Raw genomic sequence first — 19,548 nt, 5'->3', positions numbered from 1 at the left:
GTCAGTAATGAACAAATGAACTCTTAACATATGTTTCGATACCTAGTAAGATTATGAAAGGGTATGCTTTCTGAGAAGACTGGTGGCATGGCAGGATACTAGGATATGTGTAGTTCACTAGAAGAAACTGCTTAGAGCAGTGGGACCTACAAATGCCATATGGAAACAACCCTTCATTTCTCCAGAACCATGGAGAACCATTTCTCAATAAACATGGTATACTTGCCTCGAGCCTTTACATACTTGGCGTTCCACTCTCTCTCACATCATAGTTGCAACAAGCAGCCCGAGAGACCGACTCCTGAGGAAAAGCCCACAGTCAGTGGGATTCCATAACAAGGGTAGTGTTAGGGTGTGACGTTGGCCTATTAGGGGGCAGACTACTTTGGTGGGTCAAATGTAAGACCAGCAGGACAAGTCAGGAATACGTGTAGAAGGAATAAGGACCTTTGCAGTTCCGGCATTTGTCATCTAAGTTATAAATCTTAATCTGAATTTGTCTCCTAGGATGGGAATATACCACTGCTTCTTGCAGTACAAAATGGCCACAGTGAGGTCTGTCGCTTTCTCCTGGATCATGGAGCAGATGTAAATTCCAGAGACAAAAATGGAAGGTACCACAGAATTAGAAAGCATGTTATTTCAGTGATATCCACATTCTGAGAAGCTTTCAAAATATCAGAGATGTATTTTGGATCGTTTGTTTTAAAGCAGTTTTAATTTCTTTCTTTTACTGATTTCTGCCTTTTTGGATAATTAAGAATCTGTTTTGGGCTTCCCTGGTGGCGCAGTGGTTGAGAATCTGCCTGCTAATGCAGGGGACAGGGGTTCAAGCCCTGGTCTGGGAGGATCCCACATGCCACAGAGCAACTAGGCCCGTGAGCCACAACTGCTGAGCCTGCGCGTCTGGAGCCTGTGCTCCGCAACAACAGAGGCCGCGATAGTGAGAGGCCCGTGCACCGCGATGAAGAGTGGCCCCCGCTTGCCACAACTAGAGAAAGCTCTCGCACAAAAACAAAGACCCAACACAGCAAAAATAAATAAATTAATTAATAAACTAAAAAAAAAAAAAAAAAAAGAAGAATCTGTTTTGACTTAAAAAATATTTTCCCCAGACCTCTGGGAGCATCATTGCTGACTGTGTCTGTGATGAGATTATTAAATGCTAAAATGAATAGGCCGTTTCCTTTGCCTTTTCATGCAAAATAAAAGTAAACATATTGGTTGTTTTTTAAAAACAGTCTTAATAATGTTATAGGTTGTTTAAAAAACTTGATTTGTAAAAAAGGCAAGATTTGTGCCAATCGTATTAAATTCCATCATATTTAGAAGATTATGTCTATGTTATTTGACCTAATATTTAATGTTCTGATTTAATCTGAAGTTTTATAAAACAGCAACCCAATTTTATTTTGATAGCATTCCACTTTGAATTTCCTAGAAAATTAAGTGTAGTACAGGTTTAACTGCACTTAGTCTTCTTTCCTCTGTTTTTAAGACAAATGAAATGATTTCCTAGCAACAAGTTTTCACATTTTGTGTACTAATTTTTTGTCTCCTCATTCTTTAGAACTGCTCTCATGCTGGCTTGTGAGATTGGCAGCTCTAACATTGTGGAAGCCTTAATTAAAAAGGGGGCAGACCTAAACCTTGTAGATTCTCTTGGACACAATGCCTTACATTATTCCAAACTCTCAGAAAATGCAGGAATTCAAAGCCTTCTATTATCAAAAATCTCTCAGGATGCTGGTATGTGAAAGAAAATAGCCAGTGTTGTTTTAAATTTATCCACTCCATTTTCCCCAAAGGTTAAAGGAATTTGTGCAATATATTTTATTATTCTTTTAAATATATTTCTGGAGGAAAATAGTGTTGAATATTGTGTATGTTGTGTGTATGGGTATGTGTGTGTGTGTGTGAGTGTGTGTTTATATACCCCGCCACCCAAAGTGGATATGAGTAATTATGGTTCTTATAGGTTTTTTTCTCCCTCACTTTTCTTCTATAGATTTAAAGACACCAACAAAACCAAAGCAGGTATTTATCTTTGGGGATGGAGATTCTTTTTCATCATTGCCTGTGGGAGTTTGAACATGTTCTAATTAAACCACTCTGTGGTCCATTAGGAAGGTGATAAAGACTATGCTGAAACTACTTAAGGAGTAAAATATCTTTGGAATAAATGATTCATTGTAAGGTGGTAAATATTTTCTTAATGATTTACCCTATTTCCAAAGCATGTAACTTTAAACTTGCTACTTATATATTCATCTTTTTCTGAAATATACTAATATTTCCTACTGGTGTGAAAAGGTTTGATGTGATTTTAACTCTGAGAACAACAGTATTTTAACTACTTGTAAAATCACAGGAATTACAGAACTCTGTCCATAGCCATGTTAGTTAATGAAAGTAAGAGATTTAGCGTTTTCTTTTATTTTAATTAGAGCTTTTCTAAAATGTCATTCATTTTACACAGATAGAAATTGAGAAGTTTACCCTGTTACTTTGGAGTTTTTCCTAAAAACATATTCACCTCTGTTTATTAATGAGATATATATTTGGCTGTTTTATTTATTTATACATCAAGGTTCTTGAAAAAATTATCATAATCAGCAAATACTTGATAATGAATTTATTTTGTACCAATTGTGTTATATTTATCCATAACCTTCAGAGCTGAGGTTCTCCCTTTTTTCCCATATTTATGGTCATTCCTTGGTATCTGCAGGGAATAACAAAGTCTGCAGAAGCTCAATTCCCTTATATAAAATCATGTGATACAGTTGGCTCTCTGTATCTGGAATTCTGGGATATGCAGATGGTTGAATCTGGATGTGAAAACTGTGGATATGGAGGGTCAACTGTATACTCTTTAAGAAAAGGACTGGACGTAATGAAAAGGTCGGGGAAATACCACTGCTTTGCATTAAGATGGAAGCTAGACTATGAATGTATTCTGGGTTCTAAGTTGTGGTAAACAACCCCTTATTCTCTACTTTCCCAGTTCTCCATACCAACTTAATCTGGTTTTGTCTTGTGTTTTTTATTTTCTTGCTTTAAAGCATGGGCTGCTAGAAGAAAACTTGGAGCATGCATATTACTTATTTTTATGTTGGTAGCAGATTTCAGATCTTGATAAAGTAAGAAATGCATGAACTGTTGAGGTTTTTCTCATTTGTTTGATGAAGCTATTTACTCAGACTTTACTAACCTAACTAACCCACCTCCATTCTTTGGACTGTGACAACTTTCAGCATGATCAAGTCTCTAAAATAAGCTCAGAGAGAAGTGGAACTCCAAAAAAACGCAAAGCTCCACCACCTCCTATCAGTCCTACCCAGGTAAAAATAAAAGAAAACCAACAATGAACAAACATATAACAACAAAGCCATAATTTTGTCATTTTGTGTTTAGGCCAAAAAGAACTGTTTTAAAATTGACCCTTAAATGCACATTTGAAATTTTCTGTAGTGGTTTTAAATTACAAGTAGTGGTATGAAGAATTTTGATTATTAGTATGGAAATAATGTTGATTCTTATTTCAAAACTGAAGAATTGAACCGTATCTTTTTTAAAAACCTCAAAATTCTTAAAATCCATGACAGGAACTTTTTCCTCGAGATAATGAGCTCAGTGTACTTTCAGAGCTCGTATTAACAGCTCTAGTAAAGTGGGGGAGAATGTGTAGCTGGTGAGGCGCTAGTTGAAAATGAATTTTAGTTGGTTTATTAAACGTTGTTACAATACATTTGCCTTTCCTGTTACACTTAAGGTTGACTAATATTAAAAAACAGCTTTCATTTCTGAGCTTATGGTGATTACTGAATAGAGGAGGAAGCTTGAATATCTATGAAATGGTAAATAAAAACAGGCCAGGGTTTGTTATTAAAAGAATCATAGGCCATAAAAAGAATAATCCATATCAAATATTTGAGCAGAATATCTCATCCAGTAAGTAATGTTAAATACGTTAGCATATTCATTAATAATATTCTCAATCTGCAATAGAAGTTTTATAAATTTTTAACGTTAATTCTAGTGAATATAGGAGTGAAGTTCCGTAGTTAATTCTACTGGGCAAACTTTCAAAAAGTATTTGAGGTAGCTGAGTTACACTGAAAATACGTTACCCTTGAATTAATTGAAACTAAGGATAATTATTGTTAGATTTTATTTGCATTGGTTAAATAGGCTAATTCTTTGGCACTGTAGAAGACTTTGAAAAAGGACTCTTTATTGATGGTTTTCACTTTGTTTCTTTAGTTGAGTGATGTGTCTTCCCCAAGATCAATAACTTCAACACCACTTTCAGGAAAGGAATCAGTATTTTTTGCTGAACCACCCTTCAAGGTATTTCCTTTCTGTGTCCAACTTATTGAATTTTAAGATGCATAATAGATTTAATTTAAGTTACACAACACTGGGCGAAACAGAATATATTTCTCAGTCATTGGTTCAAACCTTTTCATCATAAAGCACCCTTTGATTATTTTTCCTAGCATGGGCTCCATACAAAAAGAGTAGCATGAATCAATTATTTGTTAGCTAATATTTAATTTTCTTCATTAAAAAAGGACAAAGATAAGACTTTAAGATCACCAGTCATCTTACCAAATTGAGTTGCTATAATACTAATCAAAAAGAAAGAAATGGTTATTCTCTGATGTCTTACTATGAAGTAATTATATATTATTATTTTTAATTGATTTTTTTAATTGTATATTTTTAATTAAACTTTTTACTGACTATAAAAGTAATATGTATTTATTTTAGAATTTTAGAAAATCCATTAGGTCTTATTCTACCTGATTCTCTAGACTTGTGGTTGCAAAGTATTTTAAGGAATGGGAGGGTATTTCAATTTAATATCTGTTTACCTAACAATCACTAGGAAATTGTACTTGGAAAGAAAGTAAAATCTATAATTGTTAAAATGAAATTTCAATGGCATAATTGTTTATTCTTTTCTCCCTTCTAAGAATTACTAAAAATGAATTTTCTTTTAACTTGGATGCACATTGATGTGGAAAAGATTCTATCAACCTATCACTTCCCTTGCTTTAACTAGATTTTATTAAAATACAAGGCAAGGAAAGGAAGTTATGCTCTTATAATTACCACCCTAGTATCTTCTAATATGATTGTGGCTCAAAGGAGGCAATGCGTTCCAAAGAATAATATCACAAATTATGTTTTTCAGAAATAGAGTGTAAAAAGACTTTTATTTCTTTAAAAAAAAATCACAAAGAGATAAAAAGGACACAATTTAGAATAGCTAAAGTTTAAAAAGATTAAAAATACAAATTGTTGGTGATGACGTGGAAGAGTTAGAACTCTCATACTCTGTTGGTAGGATGTCAAATGGTACAACTACTTTGGAAAACCATTTGACAGCTTCTTGAAAAGTTCAACATACCTAACATATGATCTAGCCATTCACTCATAGACGTTAACCCAAGAGAAATGAAAATATATGTCTCAAAAAATCATATACACAAATGTTTATAGCATCTTTATTCAAATATCCCCAAACTAGAAAAGATCCAAATGTCCTCCAACAAATGAATGGATAAAGATAATGAGATACGTACATATAATGAAATATTACTCAGCCATAAAAGAGAATGAAGTGCTGGCCAAGCAGCATGATGGATGCATCTGAAAACCATCATGCTGAATGAAAGAAGCCAGGCTCAAAGAAATTCATCCCCTCTGACATTCCATTGATAGGAATTCTAGAAAATGCAAAAAGGAGAGTAGTGGTTGCCTGGGAATGGCAGGGATTGGCTGTGATGAGGAAGCTTTTAGAGGTAATGGGAATATTCTGAATCTTGATCATAGTGGTGGTTCCTTGGGTGTGTATCTGTCAAAACACCTCAGATTGTAAGCTTCCAGTGGATGTAGTTTACTGTACCTTAATAGAGTTGAAAAATAAGCATTTATTTTTTTAAGTGAAAATACAGCTTTTTTTATGATAAGCACTTGCCAAAAATGAGCCACTTCATTTTTAGCATTTGAGCCTTTAAGAAGTCTCTTTGCTGAACAGTTCTCTCTTTTATCATGGTCTGCGGCTCATCTAGATAAAACATGGCAATTTCTGGCAAGTGACTGTATTTTGTTTTGGAATGAGAATCTGGCTTTGAAGGTAAAGAATTTTTCCAATATGTTAATGGACAGAGATATTCAGGGATACAGGTTTAGAGGAAATCTTGATGGGATTGTCAATCCACAGCCATAAGAATTTTTATTCCCTTATAAAATTACCTTTATTTCCTGTGACAGGTCTCATTTACTATCATTTCCCTTAAAATAATTAATAATAATATATTAATAGTTAATTTATGAAATGATAAAGCTGAAAAGTGCTTCTAATGTATTTTAATGTATTACCCAAATAAGTGAAACTTCTATTTGACTCTGTTATGAAAGTAGTATTCACCATCTCAAGCTTTAAGCACGTAGCCCACTAAATTAGCTATCATGTAATTTTATTATAATCTTCAAAGATATTTGTAATATACTTACTGAAATTTCTGAAAAATATTTTGAGACTATACCCTCTGGAACCTCTAAGTGAAAATTGCACCTCAGGAGATAACTGTCACTTTTATTGTATTTTAAAATATCTTCTTTCCTGGAGATTATCTGTTTTTCTAGTAGGATAGCACCAACTTGTATAAACTCAAGGAGGAAAATTTGCTTGATTCTTTTGTAGAGTGTTCCATTCAGGAATATTCTTTTAAGTCATTTTTGTGTTCCAGCAGGCTGAGATCAGTTCTATACGGGAAAACAAAGACAGACTAAGTGACAGTACTACGGGTAAGATGAAGGGGCATTTTTGTTCCCTTGACCGATCTCTATTTCATGTTCCTCTAAGAGAGCAAAGGCCAAGCAGGGGTACCCTGTCTGGGGAAGTTGGAGAACCCAGGGTGCCACCCTAAGGCTGCCAACGGTGCACAGCCTGGTACTCTCTACTTCAGGGGGCTTTCACCTAGATTAAGGAGTCCCTGAGCTTGGGTGTGAAATATATCTGTTTTCATCCGTTCCTAATTTAGCATTAGCACTTCCTTCAATTATGAAGATAGGCAATAAGCCCCAGTGGTATTAGCAGATCACTGATTCTGACACCAAGAAAATTCACAGATAATATCATATCCCCTCGCTGTTATTACAGATACCTTGAAAGATCATTTACAGTATCTCTGCTAGAAATTATGGCCGTTATTAGACCTGCTTCCAGATCTTGTTGTTTGGTGTGTTACAAAGGTCGCCAATTACTGTAACCTGTACATTCTATTTTTTTTAAACATCTTTATTGGAGCATAATTGCTTTACAATGGTGTGTTAGTTTCTGCTGTATAACAAAGTGAATCAGCTATACATATACATATATCCCCATATCCCCTCCCTCTTGCGTCTCCGTCCCACCCTCCCTATCCCACCCCTCTAGGTGGTCACAGAGCACGGAGCTGATCTCCCTGTGCTATGCAGCCGCTTCCCACTAGCTATCTACTTTACATTTGGTAGTATATATATGTCAGTGCCACTCTCTCTCTTCGTCCCAGCTTATTTTATGCATCTTAAAACATCGTTTTGAGATGAGGTCCACAGGCTGTACGCTGCCAGCTAGCGGCCCTCCTCACAACTGGGCAGCAGGTTATTTCTTGAAGGGAGAGCCAACTGAGCACCTCCACGGCTGCCACAATCTAACTTTTCTACTTCTGACTTTTAAAAGACACATACAAAGAGTGTTAATGAAATCACAGTGAAATCACACACTATCATATTGTCTTCACCAAGACACGGTTTAATTCATTGTATCGAGTCCATCCTGTTGCTTTATCCTCTAAGAATGTAGGACGGTATATGCAGAATCAATTTGAAATGTAGAGCAGATTACTTCAAAGGCCCCTTTTTGCTCCAGCATTCAGTTTCTTAGTCTGTTATGTATTTCATATGTGTTTGGAGCCCTTAACTTACAGAATTGAGAAATATTAAGAAATATTCCTGGCAGAGAACAATGTTAATATAACTGAACAGTTGTTACACTGTATACTTTAAAAGCCATCCATCATGGCTTAGAAGTAATTTTTGTTGCTTAGAATTACCCTCATGCTCCCTCCCAACCCCCTGGTTCATTCCAAGCTGACCAGACTCTTTGTCAAGAACACTCATAAGGCTGTGGTTTAGACACCAGACATGATTAGTAAGCATTTCTGTGAAGAAATGTCATTTTGTATCCTTCCAAATTAAGATTAAAGTTTTCGGGCTTCCCTGGTGGCGCAGTGGTTGAGAGTCCCCCTGCCGATGCAGGGGACACGGGTTCGTGCCCCGGTCCGGGAAGATCCCACGTGCCGCGGAGCGGCTGGGCCCGTGAGCCATGGCCGCTGAGCCTGCGCGTCTGGAGCCTGTGCTCCGCAACGGGAGAGGCCACAACATTGACAGGCCCGCGTACCACAAAAAAAAAAAAAAAAAAAAAAAAAAAAGATTAAAATTTTTATCCTTGCATTAAATGGCTTGAGAAAATTTTTAAGTAACAGTAGAAATTTGGAGCAGTGCTATTCAGAGTGTGGTCTCTAAACTGTTGCCAATCTAAAATAACTAAGGAGTTTAGAGCAGAAAGTCATCCAGCCAAGCACACTGTTTTGCCCACCTGACAATTTTGTTTCCATAGGAAGACTTTCTGGATGAAGGAAGCAGTACATTGAGTGACATTCTGGAGGACGTTTCTTGTCTTGTCTCAATGAGAACTTTGAGTAGCACAGCTTTAAAGGTTATTTCAGCACGATAATCAGTAGAATCTCAACTACTTCTGGTTTACCAACAGTGTTTACTGTGGGATTCAGAGAAGGCTGTTTCATGGTGGGTGGTCAGAGAATGTTTTAAGGAAGAGGCAGAGTTTGCCATGAGTCTTGAAGGATGCCTAAGAGTCATCTAGCCAAAGAGATGCTACAAGGGCAGTCGTATGGATGAAGAATTAAAGAAGCAGCCTTGTGCTGAGCATATAGAGGATGTGATAGAAGCGCTGAATCTGATGAAAATGGGATACTAGAGAAAAACATCAGGAGTTATAAACCTGAAAAAAAGTAGACTGGAGCCAGATCCTATTGGCCTTAATCCAGATGAAGGAATTTGGAGGTTATTTTTAGAGGGAGAGCAATTAAAGCACTTGAACCAAAGGAATGACCCTATCAAAGTATGTTTTAGGAAGATTAGTCTGACAGTGTTGTTGGTACAGGCTACATTTTCACTAGAGGAGAGAGAGAGAGATTTGTTAGGAAGCCATTTGTAGAGTTACCAAGTATGGTGATGAAGTCTGAACTAGAGTGATGGATGTGGGAATAAGAAGTGAACCAGATTCCAGAGATCTACCTGAAAGGATTCACAGAATGGGATGTATTAGGCATGGGAGGAACAAAAAACAACCAAGGTGTGGCACTCGATTAAGTGAACGGAAAATGTGTGACCGAATCCATCAGTTTTCAGATGTGTTTATTTGTATCCAGGCACCTAGTATATGTGTGAGGGGAACGCCAGTAAGGAAACCCCAGTACCTGAGAATTGCTATTCATCTATCCAGCTGCAGGGGGCTTTCACTCATAGTCTGGACCAGGAAGAAGAACTGGATTGGGTAGAAAGTGAGTTTGTAAGAGGTCAGAGAAATAACAGTTTAATTTTTAAAATATTATTTTAAATTGCCTGTCTCTTTTCCAAGGCGCTGATAGCTTATTGGATATAAGTTCTGAAGCTGACCAACAAGATCTTCTGGTCCTACTGCAGGCAAAAGTTGCTTCTCTTACCTTACACAATAAGGAATTACAAGATAAATTACAGGTAGGTAAATAGATTGCCAACACAGTCTGTTCTGTAGGGTTCAAGCTATTGGGTTTTTCAGGGTCAGTCAGGTGATATTTTGTTTTAGACATTGACCTTAGTTTCTTCTTTTTAAAATTAGCTTTAAGCATTTTATAGTTTCAAATTATTTGTTTCTTGAGAGAGTTTATTCATTAACTATTTTTGTAAATTGGTAAATTATATATGATTATATACATAGTATGATATATATGACAATGTATATACATATATGTGCACACACATATATATGATTAGTCAGTTATTCACTTAGTAAAGTTGATCACTTAGCAGATGTAAGAACTTGCTAAGAAGTAGCTGCACTAAGCCCATTGTCCCTCTTGGCAACTACAATAATATGAGAAACAAAGGAAAAATTTGAGTCAGAGGCTCTTCAGCCAAAACAAATCTCACGTTTTTAAAGTGGCACACATAATCTGTCCTGAGAGAGCACAGAAGAAGCTTAGAGTCATGAGTCCGACTCCCGCGTCCCGGACCGTATTTTTTCACGGGGCAAGAGGACGCGTGCAGAGCCATCCTGCTGCTCTCCCACGTGTAAGGTTTGGAATCACTCTCTCATTGCAGTTGCTTGCTCATCTAACCCCACCTTTGGTGCTATTTCATTCTTGCCTTTTATTTCCAGGCCAAAACACCCAGGGAGGCAGAAGCAGACCTGAGCTTTGACTTTTACCATTCTGCTGAAACTGACTTGGCCCCATCCCTGGGCAAACCTAGTGAAACCCCTCCTCCAGACTCCAGACCATCTCCATCTGTCTTAACACATTCCTTGAGTAAATCCACTATCGACAGCGATGTCAGAATCCAGCAACTACAGGAGATTCTACACGACTTGCAGAAGAAATTGGAGAGCTCTGAAGCAGAGAGGAGAGAGCTGCAGGCCGAGCTCCAGGCCAGAAGGACAGAGTCGGTGTGCTTAAACAACTCGGAGATTTCAGAGAACGGCTCCGACCTCAGCCAGAAACTTAAGGAAACTCAGAGCAAGTACGAGGAAGCTATGAAAGAAGTCCTGAGCGTGCAGAAGCAGATGAAACTAGGCCTGGTCTCACCGGAAGGCGCGGATACTGACTCAGGCCTCCGTGAGCTGAGGATCACAGAGGAGGAAATAGACGTGCTAAAGCGGGATCTCCAGAACGCACTGGAAGAAAGTGAACGAAATAAAGAGAGAGTGAGAGAGATGGAGGAAAAGCTTGTAGAGAGGGAGAAAGGGGTGGTTATGAAGCCACCTGGGGAAGAGTACGAGGAAATGAAAAGCTCGTATTGCTCGGTGATTGAGAATATGAACAAGGAGAAGGCGTTTTTGTTTGAGAAATACCAAGAGGCCCAAGAAGAAATCATGAAATTAAAAGATACACTGAAAAATCAGATGACCCAGGAGGCGGGCGATGAAGCTGGGGACATGAAAGAGGCCATGAACAGGATGATAGATGAACTCAACAAGCAGGTGAGTGAGCTGTCCCAGCTGTACAAAGAGGCCCAGGCCGAGCTGGAGGATTACAGGAAGAGGAAATCTCTAGAAGACGTCACAGCTGAATATATCCATAAGGCAGAGCACGAGAAGCTGATGCAGGTGACCAGCGTATCCAGAGCGAAGGCTGAAGAGGCCCTGTGTGAAATGAAGTCGCAGTATTCCCAAGTGCTGAGTGAGCTGACCCAGCTCAAACAGTTGGTGGATGCACAGAAAGAGAACTCTGTCTCCATGACGGAGCATCTGCAAGCGATAACTACGCTGCGGACCACTGCCAGAGAGATGGAGGAGAAGATAGGCAGTCTTAAAGAGCACCTTGCGAGCAAGGAAGGGGAGGTGGCAAAGCTGGAGAAACAACTCCTAGAGGAGAAGGCGGCCGTGACCGACGCGATGGTGCCCAGGTCTGCCTATGAGAAGCTCCAGTCGTCTTTGGAAAGCGAAGTGAGTGTGTTGGCCTCAAAATTAAAGGATTCCGTGAAAGAGAAAGAGAAGGCCCATTCAGAGGTTGCCCAGATTAGAAGTGAGGTCTCACAAATGAAAAGGGAAAGGGAAAACATTCAGACTCTCTTGAAATCCAAAGAGCAAGAAGTAAATGAACTTCTGCAAAAATGCCAGGACGCTCAGGAAGAGCTTGCAGAAATGAAGAGAGATTCTGAAAGCTCTTCAAAACTGGAAGAGGATAAAGACAAGAAGGTTGGTGAGACGGTACTGCTGTTGAATTTCGAGCTAGTGTGCGCTAGGACTTTCAACCTTCACTTACTGTGGTTAACATTTTTACCATTTGTGAGCACTGACCTATTGTGAATGGTCAGAGGCTCCACACATGCCTCCCTCTGTCCCCAAAGCCACGTTAAAGAGAGTAGGGTGGACATTTATTAAAAAAAAAAAAAAAAAGACTCATCTTCTACTGCTTCCCTCATACCAAAGCATTTTCACATGTGTGGGACATGTTTTCCCTTTAAAAATTATTTTACAGAAGCCCTGCCAGGTGTCAGGGATCAGAAGTGAACCCACCAACTGAGAAGCATTTGTGACCCATCTTGAACTTCTACTCTGTTGGAATCCAGACAGATTCCTCTGTCATATGAAAACCCAATTACTCCCAGACTTGATATTGCTTCCCTAAACCCCACGAGCTTTCCTCTGAGTCAGTATAAAAACCCTCCCCGGGCCCCATTTTCAAAGGTGTACAGGATAATAAGGCGGGAAGTGTGAGGGGCAGGCGATGTGAGATGGGCTGGGCGGGGAGGAAGGAGGAAAGAAAAGGGAAAAGCGGATGATGCTTCCGTGCCTGGATCTGCTCTGCATTCCCGGTCTCCTGGGTCAGATGTTCTGAATGGCATTCATGAGAGCATTTTTTATCTTTTATTCCTTCATTATAATGAATGTTTCAAAAAGAGCTCCTGAAGCCAAGAGACGGGGTGGAGGTGGGCGATTGTCTTCACTACGAGGCAAGATGCCCGGGATACCAGGGTTTCTAAAACTTATTCCTGACTGCCCACGTCAGCAGTATGGAGCAAGACCTAGCTGTCTTCGAATAAGGAATACCTGAAACCCTGTTTCTGATTTATCTTTTCAACCGTCCCCCTTTTAAGGGTGAACGAAGGAAATCCATGTCACAGCTTTTGTTACCTTTTCAGGCCCCAAAACACAGTCTCTCATTCGGGGGGCTCTTGTCTGCATGGAATGGCCTTAGAGGGCTTTGTTTGGTTTGCCTGATTTTATCTGTTTTTATCTGATTTTATGTTTCATTTTATGGCTTTTCTTTTAAAAATAACAAAGGGGTTGCTGCAGTCCCAGAGGCCAGGAGAGGCTATGTCACAGGTTGAGAAATAGGTGGAGTCTTGCTTCTGCCGTCACGTTCTTGCCTACTGACAGAGCTTTCCTTTCTCGCCAGATAAACGAGATGTCGAAGGAAGTCGCCAAGTTGAAGGAGGCCCTGAACAGCCTCTCGCAGCTCTCGTACGCCACGAGCTCGTCCAAGAGGCAGAGCCAGCAGCTGGAGGCGCTGCAGCAGCAGCTGGCTGTGAGTGGACGTGCTTCTGCGGCCTGGCTGGGGGTGTGGGGAGACAGACGGCACACCAGGGGGAGCGGGGAGCCAGCGGGCAGACGCCCAGCCTGAAGGCGTGTTGCGCCTCAGTGAGCAGCTGACTACAGACTTCTGTGATGAAGGCCAGAGAGGGAGCGGATGGATTTCTCAGTCATTGCCTGCAGTGCGATGGGTAACATGTATCAGTGAGAAGGAAGGGAGGAGTCCACAGGACAGTGGGAGGAGGCCTCTTGTTCGCTCTTCCACTCGCTTTTTACCCTTTCTCCATTTTTCTGCCATGGTCGTCACCGTCTCTGGCAGCGGCGAGAGCTGTTTCTTATTAGGGGCCAGGATCTCTGGTAGTTGTATGTCTACATGTCTGAAGCTGCTTCTTGGCCTCTCTCCTGATTTCACCCAGGAAAGCCCTTTCATGTCTGTATTTGTTTCCGATGGCTATTGTAATACAGCGACACAGACTTGGTTTAAAACAACACGAACTTATTACTACAGTTCTCGAGATCCATACGTCCGAAGAAACCAGTTTCACAAAAGTCAAGCCAAGGTGCCAGCAGGGCTGGTTCCTTCTCGAGGCTTTAGGGGAGAATCCATTTCCTTGCCTCTTCCGGCTTCTAGAGTTTGCCTGAATTCTTTGGCTCGTGGCCCCTTTCTCCATCCCCAACGCATATCACTCCAGCCTCTGATTCCGTCCTCCCATCTCCTCCTTCCACCTTTGACCTTCTTGCCTCCCTCTTATAGGACCCTGGTGGTTACGTTTTAGATCCACCCAGATAATCAGGATAATCTTCCTTTCTATCTCAAGATCCTTAATCTGCAAGTCCCTTTGGCCTTATAGGTCACACTCCCAGGTTCTACGGATTAGGACGTGGGCATCTTTGGAGGGCTATTAGTCTATCACAATGTCTGTAAAGTTTTAGTCCTTGAGGGTATGTTACATTTTGCACGTGAAGGTTAGTCTATCCTGGACTGTCTCTAGCTTCCATTTACAAACAGGACCTGGATTTTGTGATTTCTTCAGTACAGACTCAATACTGGTGAATGCAGGTTTCTACAGTCCTTACTCCGGCTGGCCACAAAGTACAAAACCAGCTTTTCTTGTGTCGCCAGCTCTACTAGAGCAGTGGAGGAGTAGTCAGGGAAGGAGAAGTTGCTCTTGACTGTGTTTGGCAGGTCATTTTTCTGATCAAGTGATTATCACAGACTTGTAGATAAAGTACTAATGATTTATACAGTCATTCTTAGTTATTCAATATGCATTTAATGAGCTTTTATGTATCAGTAATATACAAGGTGCTGATGATATAAAAATGAATAAGACACAGTCCCTGCCTTCAGTGTAGTAAGCGTCCATTGATAGGTGCCCAACGTGCTGTGGGCATAGAGAGGCAATGTGCTCACCCAATCTGGGTGAGTCTCTGAAGGCTTCCTGCAGGAGGCGATGGTTGTGCTGAATCTCAAAGAGATGAGTAGGAGGCAGCAGGGACTGGGATGTGGCATTTAGATGGCCCATGGTAGCCATGGCAACCACAGTTCCAGTGGAGGGGTGGAGTATGGATGGCCAAGGCTGGCTGCTGGAGAAGTGACTAAGGAGCTAGGCGTCTGCCGGGGCTGAAGAGTCACAGCAGGGGGCAGGGGAAGCCTAAAGCAGGTTTGCTGCAAAGATGGGAGATGGTGGTGAGGGAGTGGGATGCTTTCAACTGAGATCTCAGAGGTAATGACTGAAGCAGGGCTCTGACCATAAGAGTGGGTGGCTGGAAGGAGGGACAGGTCACGAAGCTGAGGTCGAGGGACTGAGAGGCCAGGGTGGTGGGTGGCTCATCCACGTGGATACTGAAGTCAGCCAAGTGATGACAGAAGCAGAACCGGAACGGAAGACAGTGATCAGAAGACAAAGCTATAAATGATGGAGTGGAGGCAACCAAGAGGTGGGAGGAAACTGCACAGAGAGGGCTACCAAGCGTACCTTCTACTGGCAGGAACTTCAAAGACTGAGGTTTCAAAGGGTTTCCTTGAATAGGAAGGACGCCTCACATCTGACACTGTTGGGGAGGAGGTGAAACTGGCTACTGATAGACTTCAGTAGATTTTTAAAGTGATCCATATGTGATAGTCTAAATTTCCATCATGACGTAGACAGAAAGGCCTCTTCTTAGACGAGTTAAGAGCTGAGTTGAGATCCTTGAAATAGTCACTAGGAGGAATTGGAATTACAGCTCAACAAGGAGAAATAAAATCATTAACAGCTGTGCTGAGGGACCATTTGAGGCTGGTGCCGTCACCCTGTTCACCTCCTTGGTACACTGACAGCTAAATCATTGAATTCCCCAGGGATTATACACCACTTGGCTATATAGAAGGTGATCGATAGCTCTCTTTAAAAGAATAATTTTTTAAATTAATAAATATTTGGTCATTGTATACGATAGAAAAGTTGGAAGATACAGAAAACTCTGGAAAAGCTACTATAAATTAAAACTGCCTATAATCCAACCACTCAGAGACAATAACTTTTTGCATTTGACAAAGTAGATAGTTCCTTGCACTGTTTACTTTGTGCGACTATATCTGTATTCTTTGTCTGAGTATGTATATATATTTTTAAACAAACTCGGGATTATCATATCTACTTTTTACATGAATTTTCTTCTAGGGTTGACATACCAAGATGTGAAACAGGTAGTTTTTTTCCCTAAGAATATTGACAAGCATTCCAAACTACACAACCCTCTGAGTGCACAGCAATTTTGAAAGCTTCCTATGCTGGTTGGTGGAAGGAATCACTAGGGTAGCGTTTGGCCGCAGCTTTCTCCTGGTTTTTTTGTTTTTGTTTTTAAAGGTCTCCTAAGCTCTTGAACAATGTCAAATTGTCTCTTTCTAGGAGTGCAAGAAACAACACCAGGAAGTGATATCAGTTTACAGAATGCACCTTCTGTACGCTGTGCAGGTATGGTGTCTGGGGATCCTAAAGAGATACCACAGCAGGTCTTGCCCAAACGCCCATCATGAAACTAGTAGAGCAGATGAGGACTTGAGAAGACAGCTCTTCATTGGAAAGCTTTTTAGAACACCTTCTGCTTTGCTTTGGATTTTGTGTTGGGAGCCCCGTGCCCTGTTAACCAGGAGCAGCCTCCTTTGTTGGGAGCTTGAAGGAGGGTGTGGGGGCAGCTGCCCATCAGGAGGAGGGGTCTAGGTGTTATTTTCCGGGTTTGATGATATTCTCAGAGCTATCCGTACCATCTCACTACTGCAACTGTTGGTGCTTTGGCTGGCTGGGCTCACATTCGCTACTGAGATGCCAGAAACCCTTTGCTGAGGAGTCTGGTAGGAGACCCAGCCCCCTCATCCTCCGGAGGAAAAAGAGCAGGGTCGTGTCTTTGACTCAGCTCCTCCTAGAAATGTGGGAATGGGTAGGGCCAACATTTCCTTGAAGATCGGGGAGGGTGGGAGGGCAGTGGGAAGCCAAGGGCTCATCCCAGCCAGCCATCTCACTCCCCAGGTGAGGCAGTGCCAGGATTTAGTTTCTGAGTGTTGTTTTCTTTTGTTTTGGTTTACACCTTTTTGATGTTATTTTTCTAACAAGTGCTTTAGCTTTGCAGTGTTCAGCCCCCCCCTCTACCTCTGTTGTTTTCTGCATTTTGAAGTTCCTGTGGGACAACAGCCTCTGCCTTTTATTCACCTCCTTCCTCGCTCCCCCATGGTCCTGCGTGATTTGTGTCCAAGTCATGATATCGTAGGTTATTCTAATGAGTGTCTTTTGTTGGAATTTCCTAGGGCCAGATGGATGAAGATGTCCAAAAAGTACTGAAGCAAATCCTCACCATGTGTAAGAACCAGTCCCAGAAGAAGTAAAGTGGATTCCTTGGCAGGACACTGGCCCCTTGTTGTCCACCTTATGTTAGATCCGGAGTTGCTGGCAACCACTGCCATTGTTCTCATTCGTGGTATCACTGTGACCCTTGTAATAGAGCTTCTTCCCTTTCCAGAGGCTTCTTTCTGAGGATGGGTCCCAGGAGAAGACTGTCCTCCTCAGAACCGCTTAGAAACTTCGAAGCAGCAGAGGTGAAAGATGCTGTCATCCCTTCTGATTCCAGAGCTGGGATCGTCCACGCTGGTGGCAGGCATCCTCCTTGGTACCTGCCCAGCTGAGGGACTTCATCACTGAGTGACACATCGATGCTCCACGCAGCCGTGCTTCCGTTCCTACACTCAGGCTGTGCTGTTCAGCACAGCGGTGTTCTTTTTGCCTTTGGTTTCCTATCCCCCAAACATGACTTAATTTCTAACCAAATTAGCATGGCACTAGTTATGAGCTGCATGCTTTAGACCCTTTATCGTGATATCTTGTGGATTTAAAAATGCTAATTCCATCTTTTTCTTCCCCATCTGCCTTATATTTCTCACCACCCCGCTTATCAATCTTATAGTTTGATGAGCACTGTTAACTTAGATATGAAGTTTTAAAACAAAAGCAAATTGCCCTTAGAAGTTCTTTTTAAGTAAACCGCTGACATATTGCAAATTTTCTATGCAAACTTGCCTCCTGCTGTTTCTCATGCACGAAGCTCAGGAAATCCAAACATTTGTGTTCAACGAGGGATAGTAAATTGCGTGTTTACAGCCAAAAGAAATGCCTCATCGTTTTTAACCTCAATTTTTTAAAAGTGTTTTTTTTCCTCTACAATATTTTTATTGGCTCTTAAAGATGGTTTCATATCTAAATCCCTAAGTAAGTGAAATTTACATTAGACTGTATCAGCAAAATATTTTTTAGGTAATCATGTTTAAGACTTTAAAAAGTATATAACCTTTTCCTCCGGGTTTTCAGCTATAGCAGGAGGTGGTTCTGTATCCCAAACTCAAAATGAGCCGCCACCAACACCCCCAGACTTCCTGCCATCGTGTTCTCAGAACTGTAGCACGTCTCTGAATATAGTAAACCCTCCTACCCACTGAATATTTCTGAATGCCCCAACTCTACCAGCACCTGTAAATTATCTCTAGAAGGGCTGTTAGTACCAACGAGTTTTTCAACTTTGAAGCAAAAAATCCTGGTAAACATTATGGTGCCTAGCTGAGGTCTTGGGAGAAAACATTCCTGTTCACTTTACTTTCAGGTTAACTTGCTTGCAGCTTCCCTTACAGCCTTGATCTTATTGAGAGATGTGAACTGAATTACGGAAATCTCTAAAGTATAGAACTGAAAGCATAGGCCGGCTCCGACAGGGCCGCCTGGGCTCAGAGGCCACTTGGTAGCACTGTGTTGGATGAGGACCAACGACAGCGAAGCAACACCGGCTTTCGAGCCTGGTGTTACCTTTCTTAAGTTGTTTATAGTTCGGCAATTTCGAACACCCTCCAAAGAAAACTGTGAAAGGACTTTCTGTCACAGCACTTAAGAAAACACAAAACCATCCCCCTCCCAGCTCCACACAGAAATGCTGCAGAGTGTAAAACTTGAGACATTTTGCAGGACGCCTGACAAAGTGTAGCCTTTTATCTTGTTTCAGGATGCGTATTTATTACAAGTACTCTGGTTAAATATTGAAAAGTTACATGCTGTAGTTTAGCATTTTGCCTTTGTAATTTACAGAAAGTATTGCAGAAAATAAACTTTTGTTTCATTTTGCATCTCTGTGGTTGATTTGGGGCACCTTCGCAGGCATGCCTGTACAGCTTCTGAAGTTCAGCTAACTAGCGTTTCGGGGCAAAGGTTTTTATACCGTGTTGTGCTCCACCGGTGGCCGTTGTCCGCAGTCTCTCACACAGTGTGTCATATCATTTCGTCCCCTAGCTCCTGGGGTCACCTTGAACTCTACCCCAAGCAACACCCACTTTTGGGCACTTGCATCACAGTTCTTTCATTTAAAATTGCCTCTCAGTTGATCTGTAGTCTTTTTTTTTTTTTTTTAACTATTTAAAAGCTTCCATTAGATTTTTTTTTCTCTTTTTTTTCTTTGCTTTTTTGAAAAAGTAATACATACACGTGGTTTTTCTTACATTATCCTATCACATTACAAGGTTAATTCATTCCTGAAAAAAACTCCTGTAGGGTGAATTCTTCCAGGTTGAAAGCATAATTAAAACACCAGATGACAAATGAAATGGGTGCAATTATTTAAATAGCTAACATGGTTCTTCATAACACAGCATAACAAGGCCA

At 40.9% G+C, this 19,548-nt stretch overlaps 1 protein-coding gene across 4 annotated transcripts in view; it reads left to right on the top strand.

The window, feature by feature from the left end:
- Positions 1-19,014, top strand: part of RAI14 (retinoic acid induced 14) — a 147,424-nt gene extending 128,410 nt beyond the window's left edge. For 3 of the 4 annotated variants that reach the window (XM_082836325.1, XM_082836326.1, XM_082836324.1), the window contains 11 exons: positions 508-614; positions 1,571-1,749; positions 2,009-2,037; positions 3,258-3,344; positions 4,267-4,353; positions 6,765-6,822; positions 9,719-9,837; positions 10,499-12,034; positions 13,239-13,367; positions 16,267-16,332; positions 17,160-19,014. In XM_082836325.1, coding sequence (XP_082692451.1) covers positions 508-614; positions 1,571-1,749; positions 2,009-2,037; positions 3,258-3,344; positions 4,267-4,353; positions 6,765-6,822; positions 9,719-9,837; positions 10,499-12,034; positions 13,239-13,367; positions 16,267-16,332; positions 17,160-17,237 — 2,475 coding nt within the window. In that variant the 3' untranslated portion in view covers positions 17,238-19,014. The remainder of the gene's footprint in view (positions 1-507; positions 615-1,570; positions 1,750-2,008; positions 2,038-3,257; positions 3,345-4,266; positions 4,354-6,764; positions 6,823-9,718; positions 9,838-10,498; positions 12,035-13,238; positions 13,368-16,266; positions 16,333-17,159) is intronic. The other variant, XM_082836327.1, reaches the window with a different exon arrangement.
- The last annotated feature ends 534 nt before the right edge of the window (positions 19,015-19,548 follow it).

Source organism: Leucopleurus acutus (genome assembly GCF_964270905.1).
Source record: "Leucopleurus acutus genome assembly, chromosome: 3".
Classification (NCBI taxonomy): domain Eukaryota; kingdom Metazoa; phylum Chordata; class Mammalia; order Artiodactyla; family Delphinidae; genus Leucopleurus; species Leucopleurus acutus.
Note: the sequence above shows the minus strand (reverse complement) of the source record. Positions and strands in the feature narration are given on the sequence as shown.